Source organism: Venturia canescens, chromosome 11 (assembly GCF_019457755.1).
Source record: "Venturia canescens isolate UGA chromosome 11, ASM1945775v1, whole genome shotgun sequence".
NCBI classification, from domain to species: domain Eukaryota; kingdom Metazoa; phylum Arthropoda; class Insecta; order Hymenoptera; family Ichneumonidae; genus Venturia; species Venturia canescens.
Genome location: NC_057431.1, coordinates 6811220 through 6830430, shown reverse-complemented (window position 1 = coordinate 6830430; position 19211 = coordinate 6811220). Strand labels below are relative to the sequence as shown.

At 35.8% G+C, this 19211-nt stretch overlaps 1 protein-coding gene across 2 annotated transcripts in view; it reads right to left on the bottom strand.

Moving 5' to 3' along the window:
- Dop2R (dopamine D2-like receptor) overlaps nt 1–19211 on the bottom strand; it is a 187134-nt gene that overhangs the window by 7892 nt on the left and 160031 nt on the right. For both annotated transcript variants that reach the window (XM_043432074.1, XM_043432076.1), the window contains exons 2-4: nt 11331–11440; nt 8145–8397; nt 5945–6045 (exon numbers count right to left, since the gene is read on the bottom strand). In XM_043432074.1, coding sequence (XP_043288009.1) covers nt 5945–6045; nt 8145–8397; nt 11331–11440 — 464 coding nt within the window. The remainder of the gene's footprint in view (nt 1–5944; nt 6046–8144; nt 8398–11330; nt 11441–19211) is intronic.

Sequence of the window (19211 nt, the reverse complement as noted above, 5' to 3'; positions counted from 1 at the left end):
GAGAGAGTTGACTAAAACGTAATGACGCAAACGGAGAAGATATTTAAAGGAATCTGGGCACGAGTGTGTGCACGAGTTTGCAGTGAATAAACAAAATATATACTTAGCTAAGGGTAGGCAAATACGAGGAGGTAAAGTGTACGAATAAAAACTCGTGTTCTCTGGTGATGAATGACAGGCGTGTACCCCGCTCTTCAGTGATATACAGAGCGTAAAAGTTTTATCTCGTGCAAGGAAGCGAATAATTCACGGACACACATTTCGCCGTGTGTACAGTCGTGCCCAAAAGAAATCTGGAACAGTCGATTCTTTTCGATTGCTCCCCGAATTTGATGGATCGGATATTCTCGATGCAACAAGTGGAAGAGAGTCTTGCAAAAGGTCTGGGGATTCTGAACGATGATTTTAATTTCAATGCAATTTTTTAAATGGTTTCTTCGATGATTGCGAAGTTTTGGACGAAAATTAAAAGGGTTGTGGAGATTCGTAGCTCTTGAATTAGAGTGACTTTTTGATAAACGATTTTATGGAAATTTTGCACGCATCCGAATGAGAAAATAACTTGGAACGATTTGGTGTAAAATATTGGAAAAATAGTAGTTCCTGTCGCAAAATAATAGTCTCAGGATTTTTGACATTCGAAGCTTCGTCAAAAAATTGGGTGTATTGACAACCGCAAATGAAGACGGAAGCCATTGTCGTCTTAAAAATAGCAATCGTACGCCTCGTGTTCTTACAGACTCGAAGGTTTCCACACCCTTTGGAAGCACTCCAATTTTCAGATAATATTTTCAAAACTCTTGGAAAAACAAATTTCCTCCCATCGGTTTTGGATCTCACTGTACGTACTTCTGTGCATTATGCATATAGATTATGTGGAAAAGTGAAGATGCAGAAGGAGAGAAAGCGAGAGAGAGAGAGAGAGAGAGCAGAAATAGAAAGAGAATAAAAGGAAAAAGGGCTAGAGAAAAAGATGGGGAGAGAGATAGAAAAGAAGGGAGGCAGCAGTGGAAAGAGAAAGAGAGCAAGAAAAAGGGAGAAAGAGAGGAGCAGAAAAAGAAAGTGAATAAAAGGGAGAAGATATTTATGCCCTGGTATACTGTGAGGCAATTTTAAATTAAGAAATTATACATAGATTACAATACTTTGTTGTACAACTTTGACTCATCAATAAAATTAATCGTTACATTATCAAAGATTATTTAAATGGATCTAGTGTTTCGAATTAATACATTTTCATACAGAGAGGGAGAAAGAGAAAGAGGGGAAAAGATGATGATGATAATATTTTATTTGCCTTAGCAGCCTGTTAGGCCATTTAAGCAGAAGACAAGCAGAAACAAAAAACAGGGAGAGAGATTGATTGATTGATTGATTGATTGATTGCTTTTTTTTACTTGTGCCCCTGGAAGCCATGGGGGCAATTCGTAAAATTTTTATAATTTTATGATTAGTACAAATTTTATAATTTTTAGTTGAATAAAATGCTAATTCGAAGCTCATTGTTTTTCACCTTCTATCACAATATAGTATACTTTATAGTTTTTATAATTCGTACAAATTTTATAATATTTAGTTGAATAAAATGCTGATTTGAAGCTCGTTGCTTTTTACATTCTATCACAATATAGTATTATGGTGAGTATGAATATTGCAACTCCACTTTATACGTATTTATTATTTTATTAGTATTATATTAAAAATTTTAGAAAGATAAGAAAATTAAAAAAAAAGATAGCAGTTTATTATGCCCTATAAATCTATGGGCAATGTTTTTTCGGTACAAGCAGTACAAATAATTCTCCAAAAAGAATTAATAACTACTGGACATAAAGAGAATATAAAGTAAATTTAAATATCAGAGAGAATGTACTAAATCCGTAAACTTAGTAATAATAAATAATAATATAGCCCTACACCAAAATGAAAGAGAGAGAGAGAGAGAGTGCAAAAGAGAAAAATAGCTCAAGATTGAAAGAGAGCAAGAGAAAGAGTGAGAGCTTTGACGCAGAGAAAAGAGAAAAAGCAAAAGAGCGAGAAGGAGAGAGCAAAAGAGGGCGAGAGAATGATCAGAGAAAGAGAGAAACGTGTGCATATTGTACATGAAATAGTATCTCTCGTTTGTGTGCACAAAGTACGTGGGTCGAGCAGGTGGTGTGTGGATTCGGGAGTAAGCGAGGATTTTCGTCTGCACGAATGAATTCACGAGAAAATGGAGGAGTTGAGTGTATTTTTCATCTCATTCGAAAAATCCCTTTTCCATTTAGATTTATAATAAAGAGAGCTCGTTCCATCAATCCATAGTGAAAATAATCTTCCCCATGAGCTTCGAGTCTAATCCGATGAATTCCAGACTGGATGCAACCCTGCAGCGCCATTATGTCGATTTCCCAAAAGAAATGTCGCCCCAATCGTTCCTGCTTTGGAATTTTTCAACCAATTTGCCCCATCAGTCAGACCCGAAATGCTTCGTGAAAGAAAAAAATCAATTTGAAGCATCCCGTCTGGAGGGAAAGTTGAAAAATGTAATCGAAGCACACGAGAATCTTAGGCCATCGAAGATCGAACGACTCGTATACAGGAATAAAATCCTCCTCCATCGGCTCTCTCGCATCCCGTAACGATGCTTATCCCATGTAAATAATCCCCCGTATCAAATGCAATGTACTCATACCTATAAATATACATATGGGAGAGAGAATATCCAGGGAGAAAAAAAGATTGTGTGACGTCGCGTTGGGATGTGGAGCGAAGCGATGCCTCCTCGCCGATGTCGTATCCGGGCCAAAGGACTTATCGATTTCCACGTACGCTCGACATTCACGCGAGAGTTTCTCTCTCGTCCCCTGCTCGGAGGCTGCACACACGTAGATCTTCCGGCTCTGAGGGATGAAACTTTCCGCGGTGTGTATCACACCTTTCTTGCGCGCCGGAGAGAGTAATTTTAAGGGGTGGTCGTCTCCCCATTTTCCTGCCGCACCCGACGCGAACTTCGGGCTGGAAAAGGAAACGGGAAGCACGGGAACGACTCGCCTCGATAAATTGCCATAAACAAATTGCATCAACGAGACACGAAGCATCGGCCCCTTTCCACTTCCTCGATCCCCCTGGCCCTTCTCCTGGGAAACTTACAACCAAAAAGCTCCGGAGACTCCGAACCAGCGGAAATATAAACCTCGGATGGCGCTCTCCTCGCGTCCTTCATAACCAGCCCCAAATCGATCAAGCAACAAACGAGCACACGCCATGAATACTCTTCTATAGTTTATTTACTAAATGTCTTTTCGTCCTATCGATTTTTACTGGATTTTCGAGGAGCAAACAAGAAATTTGAGAGGGAACTGCTCTCTCAATATTCATCGGAATAATTACTGGAGCGGAGCCTTGAAATAGGCTGAAAATTGGATACGTTTTTCCATCTCGTTCAATATTATTAATACTGGTTTGTACAAGTTGCTTCCTCATTTTGATTTTGGTACTCAGCCCTCGTTCTGTTTTCTATTAAATTTCGTTTCATCAGTTCAACTGTTGTTGTTTTTTTCACTGGATCCTTTTTTTATTTGAGCAAATTATTTTTTGGTACAATCAAAAGAAAGATCGAGTTCGTTTCAATTTAACTTCTCTTTTTATGAATGATTAATAAATAATTGCACTTTAAAGCAATTTTTATGCTTTTATGATATGACTACTATTAACTTTTTATTATGATTACTATAACTTTTTATGATAGGAATACTATTTTCATACTCTAAATATTTTCAAGATCTATTTTTGCGTTTTTTGCTTCAAAATTAGTTACGGTAAATTTGAAAGAGCATGTTGCCCTCCATTCATTCACATTTTTCTCATAAACTAGAATTTTTATAAATTTTTTGTTTCTTTATTATTGGAATTCTTTGATTTTTTTTATCTCTTATGTTTATTCCCTCGACATATTTTCATTATCTTCATCCTTTTATGGGAAAGCTTCTGCATCTGCCATTTTTCCAACTTCTATCGTTAATATCTCTTTTAAGGAGGGTGGATCGCGACAAGAGGATGCATCAGTCGGTATATCGCGAGGGTGACTGCGAGAGGGATAGCTGCAAATTTCGAAATCGAAATTCTTTGACACAGTTTAACCGATTAAAAAAAGGCTCTGTCAGTCGATTTTTGCCATCGTTCTGCGTAGGCTGACAGAGCCTTTTTTTAATCGATCAAACTGTGTAAAAGAATTTCGATTTCGAAATTTCCAAGTGAGGTTAGTCGACTGGTCCATACTCTTAAAAATATTAAGTATTTCAAAATGATAAGAATTTCATAAAATTTGGTAAATGTACTCTTTAAAAATATATAAGACAATATAAATTTTTTTAGATTTTTCTACCACATAGCTCTCGAGTAATTCAACACTCAAGTTAACGTGCATAAGCATAGAGTTTACATATATACAGTTATAAATGTCATGCATAAGAATACCGATTTAACGCTCAATTGTTCGACAACCATGTGGTAAAAAAATTTGAAAAAAATTGCATTTGTATAACTTGATGCCGAAGAATGTTATCACCAAATTTGATAAAATTCTGATTATTTTGATTTCGTGATCCAAACGATTTTTTACGTTTTTTTCAATCTGTGAGGCAGTTTTTGGTATCAGGAATTTAGAATTATTTATAATCCCCATAAGCTCCCGTACAAATTTTATGCATTCTGAAGTTTGAATCTTTTTTAAATGTTTGATACCCTGACACCTGACCTGAACTTTCCGTCAATCCATCAATCTATTCAGCTTTACCGTATTTGAGTATTTGACAAACAATTAATTGAAGAATATTTGGTTTCGTGAAAAATATACTTTGACTCCGAGCGATAGGTGACCGCGTTCGTTCGTTCCTTTTCAACGTTTCTTTATTTCAACTTTGAGTATACAATGTTTTGGGGTACATTTTTTTTTGCATGAGGACTACGCCTGCCTAACTAAAGCTTATTATTAGTCCATTTTGGTTGTCTTATTTTGGTTTTTGCTTCTTTTTTTTAATGTAGTATCACATCAAGTTTGTATTTTTTTTATTGGAGTAAAAATTTGAAAAACCTCATTAGAGTGGTATCAGTGACCGCGTCCGAGTTCCCGCAATTTATGCACGTCCAGAGTGCAACTCGTTTATAAGAAAATTCTCGACCCGCTGCGCCACGCAGTGGTCGGAGCAAGAAGCTTCAGCGCCGATACTCGAAGGCACTCACAGCACGATGTATTCGATTCGAATTCGGGTTCTTGGTGGAGGAAAATATAAACTTTTTTGTTTAAAATATGAAAAAACCGAATGCACGATCTTGGTAGATTGAAGTGATTTTTTTTTGGGGGGAAATCACGTTTCGGGTAGGAAAACCGAATTCGGGTTGTTGACGACCCAGTTTATCGTCCGTTTCGTGTGATGGATTAAGAAACATGGAAAATTTTGGTAACCACGTTTCGTTTATTACCCTACTTCCGGCATTGGAAATACCGTCATAAAATTTCGGCTCAAGAGTCTCGTTAAACTGTGTACGCAGATGTAAAAAAGTTTGGGGAAGTAGTTTGAGGCGAATGTGTTCACGCGTCTGGTCATAAAATGATGCGCGAAAAACACAAATCCAACGCGCCGAGAGAAGAACTTACGAAAAGTGCGCGATAAAACAGCCAACAAATTATATTGTACGAACTGGTCCTGCAGTAATAAGGATACTGGAGAAAACCGTGACGAACATTAACTTTCTTTCTGCACCCAAGAATTCCTGAAATTTGCTTCCCGACCAAAGCAAATGAGACTCGAAAAAATAGTTTTTCTTTCAAAAAGTTCGAATCAGAAAACTCTCTTCCAGTGGACCGGAAAAAAACTGTTTTTCATGCAAACAAAAACGAGGAAAATGAATTTTCTCGCACAATAAAAAAAAAAGCCTCGTAAAACAGTCTCCTTCGACTTACCTACGCGTGTGGGCAATATTTTCGATAATACTGCCGGGCTTAATGTCACCGAGATTTGGCTTCCGGCTCGCTCGTTGTTTTCTCGCTCGGTTACGCAAAGCCTGTAAAAGATGTTGAGGAAACTTTGAAGTTTAATCTGTGGACGAGAAGTCTCGTACATTGCCCTCCACGTTTATTTGCTTTCCATTTTTCGCCACATTTTTGTGCTTTTCTTCGTTATATTTACTGGACGAATATTTTCATGTTTGAGTTCGTTTCCTTTTTTTCATGGTTCGTACGTTCGTACGTTTCTAGGGGAATGAAGACTCGTTCAATTTTGTTTCTGCGGAATTGGCGTTTCAAAATTTCACTGGAAAATTACAGGGACGAATGAACATCAGTAATTTATCGACTCTCTCGTTTCAAACGGAGATGAAAGTTGCACGATAATTTCATCAAGTTTCTTGCTCGTTACCATCTCTAATGAAAATATTTCGAGCATGATACGAGAAACTCGAGAAATTCGACTCGCAAATTAGTCTTTGACATCCTTGCAGCAGAGTGACAGCGACGAGGAAGAAACAAAATTGTAAAATCTGACAACAATATTTTCCTTCCATGTCGAGTGAGAATGTTTTCAAAAATCTTGGGATCGATGGATCATTAAAAAAAAATTGTAAATCGAAAAAATCCTGTACGAAGGCTATCAGAATTTTTGGCCAACCAAAAACCCATGATTTGATGTTTCTTTCCCAATATTTTTCGATCTAAAACGTGTTGACGATTAAAATTCAGTGCATGTGTCGAAAATTTATATTTTTTTTTCTGCTTGTCAATTTTTTTCGTTTCTCGTAGAAAATGGATTCAGTTTTGGCTTCTCGTCGTTCCACATTTCGATTATCTTCTTATTTTAAAAGACAGACTTTATTTATTTATTTTTTTTTTTAATTTTATTTTTTAATAACAATAATAAAATTAATTGAATTTATTTTATACTTATAAGACATTTTATAAAACGTAGAAACGAAAATATTTTAAAAAGTAGACCATAAATCAATACGATTAAAAATGCTGATAGAAAAATTCATGGCAAATATTGGCTTGCTAAAATCGTTGCATTTAAAGTAGTTTGGCCGTTCAATAAAGTACGGTGAAGGTCCATCTTTTTTTGCGGTAAATGATAGTTTAAGGTCCCCTCATGACGGTAAGCACAGTGCCGGGGCCTCTACGGGGAAAAATTTGGAATTATTTAAGGGTGAATGATACAAAAGTCGAAATAATTAGAAATTGATCAAATTTGGTGATAATGTTCTTCAACATCAAGTGCGAAAACACAAATTTTTTCAAAATTTTCTTCTGTTTAGTTATCGAGTAATTACGAATTAAAGCAGATTTCTTATGCCTGGAATGTATACCTATATATATGGAAACGCTATGCTTATACACGTGAACTTTAGTGATCAATTACTCGATAACTGTACAGAAGAAAAATCTTAGAAAATTTGTATTGTCAAATTTGGCACTAAAGAATATGTTCACCAAATTTTATAAAATTCTGATCATTTTGAATTTTTTAATGTTTTTAGCACGGTTTAGCATGGCAACATTGTATCGCCTGTGCAATATATCCTTAATTTACAATTTTGAATTTTTAGCACCATACCTTATGGAAGAACACTCACAATGATATTAATTGTGAAAAAATTGTACGGTGCTCGAGTTTCGTAAAAGTTTATATCGCGAAGAAAATTTATCACAGATTCCATTTCTTTTTTTTTTTATAAAAGCATTACCTTATGGGACTTTTAAGAAAGAAAACATGAAAAAACTTGAGTTTTTGACGCGTCGAAAGCTGCTGATTGAATTGAATTATAAATTTCATCTTTTATGATATTTTTAGAGAATTTTATTACATTCTTACGATAAAAATATTCTCAATGCAAGTGTTTATTAATTCTGTAAATTATTCATATCTATAAATAAAACGGTTTTTCATTTGTTTATTATCCCGAATAAAGTTCGAAAGAGAATTCTCCACCATTATCAGAAAAGGAGGAGAGTAAATATTTATCAGATTCCTCGAACTGGTAGAATTGATCAAAAGAATAATTTCCTAGAAATGCATCAATGTATAAAAGCAACAATTCAACAAATTTACAATCGAAATTGCGTCAAATTTATTCGCATTATTATTACGGATTGCTGGATACTGAAAACTCACCTTAAATATGCTCCAGTAGAGGAAAACCATGATGATACACGGAATGTAAAAGCTGGATAAGCTCGAGTATATTATAAAATCAGTATTGTAGAAGAGGCAGAGATCGGGTATCCGATCGGGTGTATTGTTGAGACCGAGAACGATCGGGCTACCGATCGCAGCTGATATTGCCCAAACGAGTAATATCGTCAGCCATACTCGTCTGTTGTTCTTGTGCTTTGCGTATTTTATCGGTTGCGTAACAGCGATGTATCTGCAATGCAAATTTTTTAACGTCATTCTCTTTATCATGCGTCATACGGTTAACGAAGCAAAATATCAACACCTCATTATTCCATTACACGGAGGTAGGTAAACAAATTCATGGTGGCGCTAATTATCGAATAATTCGAGGCTCGTCGTTTATTGAAAATATTTTAAATGAATTATTAAAAAATAGAAAAAATGAAAATAAAAATAAGAAAGAAAAAAGACAGAGATTAAGTAAAAAAATTTCACAATTGAAATAATAATAAATAAGAAATAAATATTATTATTGAGGGATTTTTTATTAATTATTATGAATAATGTGATTTTTTAATAAATAATCGATAAAAATAATGAATGTTTTTATATTGTTTATTCCAACTGATGATAATTTTGTGTATATCGGGTAGCATTCGAGTCTGTGCTTTTTTATATTGTTTTCGGGCATGGAAAATTCGAGAGTTTTCCTTCGTGCACAAAAACAGGGGATGAAATTAAATATTCTCTCGAACCCCTTGGAAATGTGGCTCTGGAAAATTGGTAATTCTGTAAAAGTTATCTCTTTTTTCCAGGGGCCATGAAATAAATCTATCACAGGCTTTTCAGCATTCCGACTCGACATCTGCGCGTCAAGAAATTGAGGTTGAGATTAAATGGAAGGGAGCAGAATCAGGAGGATTAAAAACTGTTTGACCACGATCAAATTCATTTTCGTCTCGTTACTTTTTCTTGCTTCGAAGAAGGAAAGTGCACAGGAAAATCGAGAAAAACTAACTTTCTTACCGTTGAAATAGTTTTGTTTTAAATAATCCAAAAATCTTTCTGAAAACAACAGATTTTTTTGACTTTTTAAGCACGACTCCCCTCAATCTAGTTCTGTATAGTCGAACCGAAAATCGATTGACTGTCGATCGTACTACTCGTTTGTATATATTTTCTCCTGAAAATTCTAAGCTCATTGATATTTTAGATATTTCTTTCGACCTCGAGTACCTTCATGCATCATTGAATGGAAAGCTATTTGTTGGAAAAGCTTTGTGTTTTAATATTCCCGAGGCTAAGCCCCGGGCGTTTTTGTGCCTAGTGGGATAAGACGAGCCTGAATGTGGCATGCTAAACATGTGCGATCAACCTTCTGCCTCGAACTGCCTCTTAACCATGAAGAAATTGAAGGAAATTTCTTCTGTTGCTACCACCAGAGGCGCGAGGCTTGTCGAAATATAAGGAAATGAGGCAAAATAGGGGGAAACTGAGGAATAAGAGGCAGTGCGATTAAGGGGAGGGCACGGAGTGAAAAGATAAGAGGGGATGTTGCATTTGGGTCTCTCTCAACTGTCATTACTGCCACGCGATAAACGCAAATTCTTGTTACGATTTAACAAAAAAAAAAAAATAACAATTAAATGAAATAAAGCGTGATAAAGGGGCCAGAATTTCCCAAAAAACGCTTAACAGAGAACCGAGTTTTGATAAAAATTCGAAATTTATAAATCGCTTTTATTTCATCTAAAAAATGTGATTCCGTGGCGTTTATCTCACGAGAAATGTCAAAATTGATCTCCCAAATTCAAAGGGACTGAAGTGAAAATCGTTGGACCTTAAAATTCTTTCATTCCCGACAAAAACCGCGGCTTCGAGTCCCCGAAAAATCTTCAGGAAATAACAATAATTTGAAACTGAATCGAACGAAAAGAAGCAGAAATCATGAGCGAATGATTAACCGAGCAAACAAATCGTCCCCTGCGGATTATGCTGACGCAAGCAGAGTAAATAAAAAATTCCAAAGTCCAATGGCTGCTCGTATAGTCGGGCTCGTAATTTTAAATTTATAATAATTACGTGAAATATAAGCTCTGACAGTTTTATTCGAAAAATAAGGTAATAAAATGGCAGGGATGAAATAATGGAAAGGGTTGATAGGGCGCGGGCCATTATCACTCTACACCGCAAGGGCGATAAATCTTATTTACGGGAAAGCAGTAAAGAGTACTGTAGGAATGACAAGTGGGGAAGGAAAGTTCGTGGGTAAAAGGAAATGAAGAAGGAGGAAGAAAATATCTGGAATATATTTTTTATTTTCTTTTTTTTTTCTCGACGACTCCCCCGAGAATTTTCACCCCCGAAGCCTTATTCGTGGCGCACGTAAATCTCGAGGACGAGGAGAAATCAGTGGTGGACACTCTTCTCTGGCTCGCCACTCTTTTAACTCTATTTCTATTCAACTTCGCCCCCTTTCCACCCCTTTTTCACCCCCAATTGACTGGTTCTCTTTCCCCCTCCCCCCTTTATTTTCCTGCGCGCCTTTTTCTTGCCCGTTCCTCGGTCCTTCTCTTCTCGGAGATGCTCGCACTCGTTCGACGCCGATAAAACCACCCCCATCGACGCAAAGCACCCTCACAATGCAGCGGCCAATGGTCTCCTGGGTCTTCGACTATTCTTAACAATAAAAAGGTCAACCTGGAAATATTTCGACGCGAAATAGAACCCCCGGAAGCAGTGGAAATAATGGGAGACTGGGAAGAAGTTGTGAGGGATGAAAAATTGGGGTTTGCCCCCGCGTCAACGATTCACGAGCTTCCGGCTATTTTCCTCAGTCGAATGGCTCATCAGAAACGTTTAAATGAAACAGAGAATACGCCGGATCGAGAAAAATCCACAGAAGAGGGCGCATTTTTGGGGGAGGCTCGAAATAGGGGTGGGTTCGATGAAATACGAGCCTCGAGGCCATTCGACTTGTCAATTAACGGAGCCGATCGAGCGGAATTTACAGGGAAACAAAAATTTGCTAAATCCTTCGGATGAAAAAACTACGAAAACATGAACGAGTTTAAATAAACATGAAAAATAAATTAACGAATCCTCAAATTAATGGGAAAATCATTCACATATTTGAGGGCTAAGCTTTCGAGTGCTAAGCTTATGAAAAAACACGTTGCTCACCTGTCTATCGATATTGCGACGAGATTAAAGATCGAACTTGTGCTGCAAGTCACGTCCATCGCGATGTAGAAGTCGCAGACAAAGCCTGGCAGGCTCCAAGACCCATTCACCTGAAACGAGACCAGAAAAAATAATGATGAAAACAATCCGATGAGCTACTCGATAAAACATCGTTCGATAAATGTTTAATGTACGATATAAAGGATAAATAAAATTGTGTTAAGGCCTCACATACACGTGTAGCCGTTGAAACGTGATTTTTTTTTTTTTTTTTTTTGAGACAAGGAAATAAAGGTTTATTGAATAACTGTGAACGGCGTTCATTAGCACATATGTTCGTGTACTTGTGCAATTTTTGCATCGAAAAATTTCTCAAAATGACCCAACTCCAGCTGTGTTATAGTAGCACCTTTTTTGTTATAATCATAGCTTGGGCCTGGACGAAGGATTTTAAAAAATGTTGATTAAAAAAAAAATGGCGGTGGTTTTAACAAAATTGAAAATGCTAAAAATGCTAAATTTAGTATTTTTTCATTTTTTTGGTATTTATAGAAAAAGTCGATTCTGAGATATGATCGCGTTTGAAGGTTCGAGTATTAGAGGACCGCGCGCATCGGCGGTCGCGTTTTTAAACCTTGAACTTGGTTTTGGTACAAGAATTGCTGAGACAACAAAATTTTGGCTGAAATAAAAAAAAAGCTTTCTCAAAAATTTTATATTACTTTAAACCAACGATAAGTGAGCTATTTTAAAAGCTTTTTCTCGATTTTGGCCCAATACGATAAATTGTTGGAACAACTGAAGCTACGCTGGCAGCAAAGAATCTTTTTAACAAATTCATATAAAATTTTCAACTAAAAACCAAGTTTTATGAATTTTTATCGACTGTGATCGAACACGATGAAAAGTGAAATCACCAAAAGTTTTGCTGAATGAGAAAAAAAAATATTTCAGCCTCCGTTACGTTGTTTCAGAACATATTTTTAAAGATCAATAAATATTTATTATCGTAACTAACAATAAATTGAACTTGTGTAAGAAAACGTAATAAAAATCGACAATGAAACGGAGTTTCAGAAACGCATTTAATTTCTTAATCGACCAGAGTAAATCTGAAATGTCGCTGGATTTTTAGCCAATGCTCCGCGAGTCCGTAGAGGAATGTTGGTGTAAACCGATGAAGTCATATATAAGCTCGAGCTTTTTCTATTTCCTGTTTCCTTGCTCGAGGCAATGCACCGAGAGGTCTCTTTGATTTGCTCGGAGTTGGCCCCTCCCCAAGCCCCGGAACTCTTCAAAAGGCGAGGGGTGAAAGGATAAGTCTCGTATTCTTGTAATTAAAGGGCTGCTTCAAGTGAGTGAAAGTAAGAAAGGAAGAAACGAGAAGCTTAATCTCCGCTTCCTCGCTTCCGTGAGTGGAAAATAAAATCGTAACTCTTATGAAGTAGCGAAGAAACTGAGCCCACAGTAAATGTGAAATGTTTAAGGGCTTTAAGGCCAAAAGTTTTCGAAAATTTTTGTTTTTCATCATACTAAATAACGTACGTGAAAAACTAATCCATAAACTCATTTAAAAACGATTTGAAAAATAATTTCACCGAATTCGAAAAATATTTTCCCGATCCCATCCAAATTTCACTATTCGACCATAAAAATCAAGTAAACAATGTTTTTTTTATTATTATTGTTTATTATTAAAACCAACAGGGAAACTCAAAAATTTAGATTTTTTTTCGAAGCTTACGTTTTTGGGATCGCATTCGTTTTTTGTTTACTCTTGAATGCTCCTTCAGACTGAACCCTGAAAAGTGGCTTAGAAAAAAAAGACTGCAAGTAAACGTCGATAAATATTCAAACATATTTTCCATTTTTTTTTTATTACTTTTTCATTTAATTGAAATTTGATGAATTTCGTTTAATTGAAATGGGTGAAACACATTCCTATTGAACGAAATCCCATAAAAAAATGACGAGAGTAAACGTAAAATCAACGCTTCATGTTCGACTGTTTTCATTAATGGCAATCATAGTTTTCCCAATAAATTGCTCCCAGCGAATATTCCGAAGTGAACTGAAACTTTCCACGAAGTTGTGGTTTCAGAGTTAGCAAAAAATATGGATTTGGGGGTAGCGAAATCCTTCAAAGTTTTCGAATTTATTGGAACATGTTGATGAAGCTTCAATGGAAATTAATTATGTTTCGTCAATCCGAATTCCATGTGAAATATCAATCAGGGCTTGGAGCTTACCACAGCCGGGCTCAAAGGCTAACTTTTAAAAGAAAACTTCGATTTCTCATTAAATTAAAAACCTCTGAAATGATCACGTTTTCAGGCTTCTTCGTCATATCACTCAATCAAAATTAAAAATTAAGTCATTCAAAAAAATACAATTCGAGCACTGGGAAAACATGAAACTGTAGAAAAATGTTGGAGTCATAAAGTGTGAGATTTTCAACGTTGCATGAAAAAAAAATTTTTTATTTCGACGAAATGCTGTGATGAAATAATTTTTTCTGCTTTTTTTTTTTGTATTTAGGTTCCTTCTTGATACATGATTTTATTTCTCAAACTGTTGTTAAATCAGTGATCGAAATAAAAATGTTGTTGATGTACTGGAAAATGGGAAAAGAAATATTCTGATTTTCCTGCCAATAAAGTCTGTTGCTATTGTTTATTTTGTGTTTTTACACTTGGTTATTCGAGTTCTCTCATTGTCTCTCTTTTACAGGCACAAAGATCGAGCTTATCGGAGGTTCCAGCCAGATCTTTCGTAGCAGCTTGGCCAGAGAAAAGCTTGGCGAAGGAGAGGCTTGATTTATTCGAAAAGCTCGTGCCTTGCTTACCAATGTTCATGGGAATCCATCCCGAGCTTAAAACCATTGCCCTCAACGTGTTTCATATCTTTATCTCTCTCTTTATTCTCTCTTTTTTTTTTCTACCCTGCTCTGTCTTTCTCTCTATATTTCCAGGGCCCCTTTCGCCCCTCAACATGTCCTACGCGGCTCCATCGATTTTGTATTCCGTATATAGCTGCGAGGCATTATAAAACATTCGTGGACATGCCACTGTTGTACATTGCTCAGTATGAATGTATTTGAGCCAATTATTTCGGGCTTTCGACGATGCTTACATCGTCAGTAACTTGTTTCCTGTGAGCCGAATAAAATTCCACCGGTTAAGAGGCTTCGAAAGAACATTTTTTATTAAATATACAAAGAATTACAAAAAAAATCTCTTTTCATCAATTAATCGTTGAATTGTACAATATTTTATAAAATTCGTGTATTTTGAAAAAAAAAGAAATTCGAAATTTCAAAGAATTTTTGTATTCTCGATTGAAATAATTTTTTAACAATTGGTAAGTAGCGATATTTGCTGATTAAATTATTATTTTATCGATTTTTATCTAATTTTTTATTTTACCATTTTCTTATTTTTTGAATATCGAATTCATTTTAGCTGCAGGAAATTCAGATCGTTTCTTTTTCATATATTTTAAGTATTTGTATTTTTTATTTTTTACGTTTCTATTTTTTTTTTTTTTAATGTCAAAGAGATTTCGACGGAAATCTATGAAAGAAAATTTGAGCCGTTTTGTTTTTTTGACGTTTGGAAATGAGGATAAATTTTCAACTCTTTCCCATGGGGAAAAAAATGCATCATGATAAAAACTGGTAAACTGGAGCGTTGCATTTAAGCGACATATTCAATGAATTAATGCTGCTGCTTTGTGCTGAAAATAATGACTGACATTAAGTCCAGTTACGAAGGCAATTAAGGCTGATGTGATATTTCACTGGTTGGCCTTAATCAGTAGAAATATGGGCAGGGTACCAAAATTAGTAACAGCAGAATAAAAGTTAAGGTAATTCATACGATCACTGATTCAAGTTTTTCGTTTTATATTTTCATGAAATTTCAAACGTTCCATTATAATTGCTTTACATTTAAGATAATTGACAATTTCCTCGTTACGAAAATTCCTCTTCAAAATTGTCGAATAAAATAATGAAATTTTCACAAATTTTCGCAAAAAAAAAAAATTCGAAAACAAAATTTTGAGGCTTAAAATGCGTTGGAATTCCCAAAATGAAAAGCTCGCGAATCACGAGCAATGACGTCACTCGACACAGAACTCGGAAGATAAATCGCCATCAGTCCTCATCGATGGTTCTTTCCACGAGTTGTTCTCAGATGGAAAAAGCTTCTCCGCTTTTTCTCTCTACTTTTTTTTTTTTTTTTTTTTTTTTCATTTTTTCCTGAACATTTTCAAGACGACAGATTTCACACGCGGTAAAAGCTCCCCAAGATTTTCTCATAGTTCCAGCTATCTTGTGTAGCCAGAGCTTGTAAAAAAAAAAAATAAGAAAACGAAGAAAAAAAAAACGTCTGCAATCTTTGAGTGCTCTGTATTCACTTTACAGTGAGGAGGAGGGGGAAGGCACTGGCGTTATGTACATATAAAGTTGTACTGTGTGTATGTGTGTGTGACCATTGCTATATAGCCGGAAGCACTATCGAGGACTTCGAATGGAATAAAAAAAGGGAAAAAAAAGAAATGTTCGCCATGGGAAAAAAAGGACGATTTCAAGTTATATTGATCTCAGTCGTATCGAACAACCACATCGCACTTTCCCATTTTTTTTCTCTCTTTTCATCAAGCGCACCCACCTAAAGATATTCAAGGAAGCTTTTATGAAAGTTTTCAATAAAGTTAGGAGAATTTTTTTTTTCTTTTTTTTTAATAGAATTACACGGAGGCAACGTTTGTTTGTCTCTTTTAAATGGGAAATGGGAAAAAATGTAAAATCGATATTCATAAGGGAGAATTGCATCGCGAATTGTTCGCTCGGATTCGTCGCTGCGAATCGCTTCATTAAATAACCCTCTTCATGATTCGTTCCATAGTTTGGTAAAAGTTCAATCCAGCATAAAAATGCCCGATCGGACGTCTTCGTGGCTTCGAGATCCTACAATAATATCTCGCGACGAACCCTTGTCCGTCCATTAGTTAATGAACGTGTTTTCCGATCTAGAAAATCGTTCAAGTGCGCAGCCAAATTTTGGACCGACGAGACGAGAAATGGAACGAAAATCTTGTGAGCAGATTCGTCTGAATCGAGTGCAGGCCCATGGGGAATATGGAAGGATCGAAAAAAATGTCCTGAAAACACGCCATCGACGATGGAAAGAGAAAATACTCAACGTCCGTCGAACGAATCGCTTCGAGGTAATTATAACGTGGAAAAATGCACGAGGAGACGATAAAAATAGTCATTCGATGAAAACAAACAGCTCGTTAACCGGAAAGCTTTTTTTGTGGCGTCGATGCTCGCATACGCATCGACCGTCGATACGCGAGAAATTAGAATTACACTCGCGCGCCCCCAGACACTATTTTACGCGAAGCTTTTCCAGGGCGTCCAATCCCATCGGCGTATAAACGCTAATGGAGGTGGCAGCGTCGCAGGAGAGGGGGGAGCGAGAGAGGACGCACGCTTTACGTTGACGCACGACCCTACAAACGCTTGAAACTAATTAGCGAGAAAATTAGCTCGTACAGTGACGGGCGCCAGGCACGTTTTCACGGGAGATAGACAGAAGAGCCCGTTGCCCTGTCACTCTGCTGGCTCTCTAGCTGTTGGAGCCGTCCTTGTAAGGCATGTTAATTCCACCGTTAGTGAACGAGAAGAGGAAGGAGAAAGCTCGAGGAATGGAGGAAGGTAGCGTGAAAGCGAGATGCACGAAGCGGAGGAAGTAAAATAAAGAGGGGGGAGAAAGCAGAGTGCAGTGAAGGGAGGGATGTGAGGTACGAGCGAAACGGAGACAAGGACGATCAAGGGGATCAAGAGGAACGAGGAGCAGGTTAAGGAGGGTGGATAACGAAATAAAAATAATCAGAATTTGATCGAATTTGGTGATAACATTCTTTGGCATCGAGTACATAAATACAATTTTTTTCAAATTTTTTTACCACATGGTTACCGCATAATTGAGCGTTAAGGTAGGAGTCGCGCGACAATCGATATTAGACGAACTCGTGATTTTTAAATTATATCATTTTTACGTCATAAACTTTCATATGGCTAAAGGATTTAATAGGTTACCGAAGATTATATCAAGAAATTTACGATCATAAATATAAATATAACACGGCATCTTGTGAGAAACCCATTCCGCCAACACTATGATTGCAGAATTCATTTCCATATCGATTAGATATAGTTTATGTTAAAATTTTTCCTCATAGATTATATTATAAAGATTCCAATGTGACCATAAAAATATATAGGGCCATCGACTCATTCGAAGAGAATTTTTTAAATAATCTCGATGAAAACTCAAAAAATGGCAGGAGATCGACTGCCATGAAGTGGCTCGATATACTTGGCAACGTTAAGAATTTATACATATATGTATACTTTTCGTGATAGCCGGCGAGTTTGGAGGCTAGGATATCTTTCGACTGTCAGGTGAGAAGAGAACCGATATATATATATGTATATATTGAAAAACCGAGTAAAATAAGCAATCATAAGATATTTCTCATCATAAATTATTAAATATGATCTTGTATAAATTTATACGAATACAGTTTAAATTGCCCTAAGATTTATTAAATACAGAAAACCTTTCTTATAATCTATTTTATTTCGACGATTAATAAATAGTCATTTGACCATAGAGTCCGCGCGACTCTTACCTTAAATCGAAGTTTTTATGCACGAGATGTATAACTATATATATGCAAACTCTATGCTTATGTACGTGAACTTTAGTGTCTTATATTGTGTTATATTTTTTTAAAGAATACATTTATCAAATTTTATGAAAATTTTTATAATTTTGAAATTCTTCATATTTTTAACATGGTTTAGCATGGCAACATTGTATCGTTGCGATCCACCCTCCTTAAGGAAGATCGTGCATTACTTGTGATTCAAAAAAGCAACTAATATTTTTTCCTCTTTTGATGATTAAAGAAACGATTATAATTTATTCTCGCAATTATTGAAATTATGTGCAACTTATCTGTTGAGATTTATTCATTTTTAATATAATGACAGCGGTTAAAATGCTTTTGTAGTAAAATCGTTAAGCGAAATGTGACAACAGCCATTTTATAATTATATATGCATGCATATCTTTATTTTAAATAAGAAATGACTGTTACCTTGATGCGGCTTTGTTTTCCATTTGAACGCTCCTCAGAACAATTTCATTACCAGTAAAATACTTATCCTATGATTGATGTCCTAAATTTTAGTGCTGCACATAACTCGGATGGTAACTTTTTTTATTCACTAGAACTTTCACAAGTTCCGGATGCTTCCCGTAGGAATGAATTTCTCACGTTTTATTTGATTTTTTTTTCCTTTACAATACAATTACAGATTTGTATTTTTTTAAATATAATGTTTTTTCATGATTTGTGAAAGTTTTTCTTAATTGTTTTGTCGTAATTATTTACAGTTGGTTTCGAAATTTTTTTTTTACATACCATTATGTTTTGAATTTTTTTCAATCGTCATCCGGTGTACTCGTCACTTTTGCATTTATTTGACAACATTTTGTTCCTTTGAACCAAACGTTTCTCATACATTACCAAGATTTAGCAGATTCATTTTTTTATTCATTACGTTTGAAATGGGTTTTTTTTTTTTTTAATAAGCTTTAGTAATGAATTGCTCATTTGAAGCAAGTTTCGAGGGAATAGATCGAACGACTTTTTGTAAATCATCGTGCATTTGTTTTTTGGACTGCATGAGTATCACGTAGACTACTGTTCAGGTGACATAAAGCATAAAGCCTGTGTATAACCCTTGAAAAAGTGTGATTTTTGTAAATCGTTTTCTCGACAACTGGACGATGGACCCTA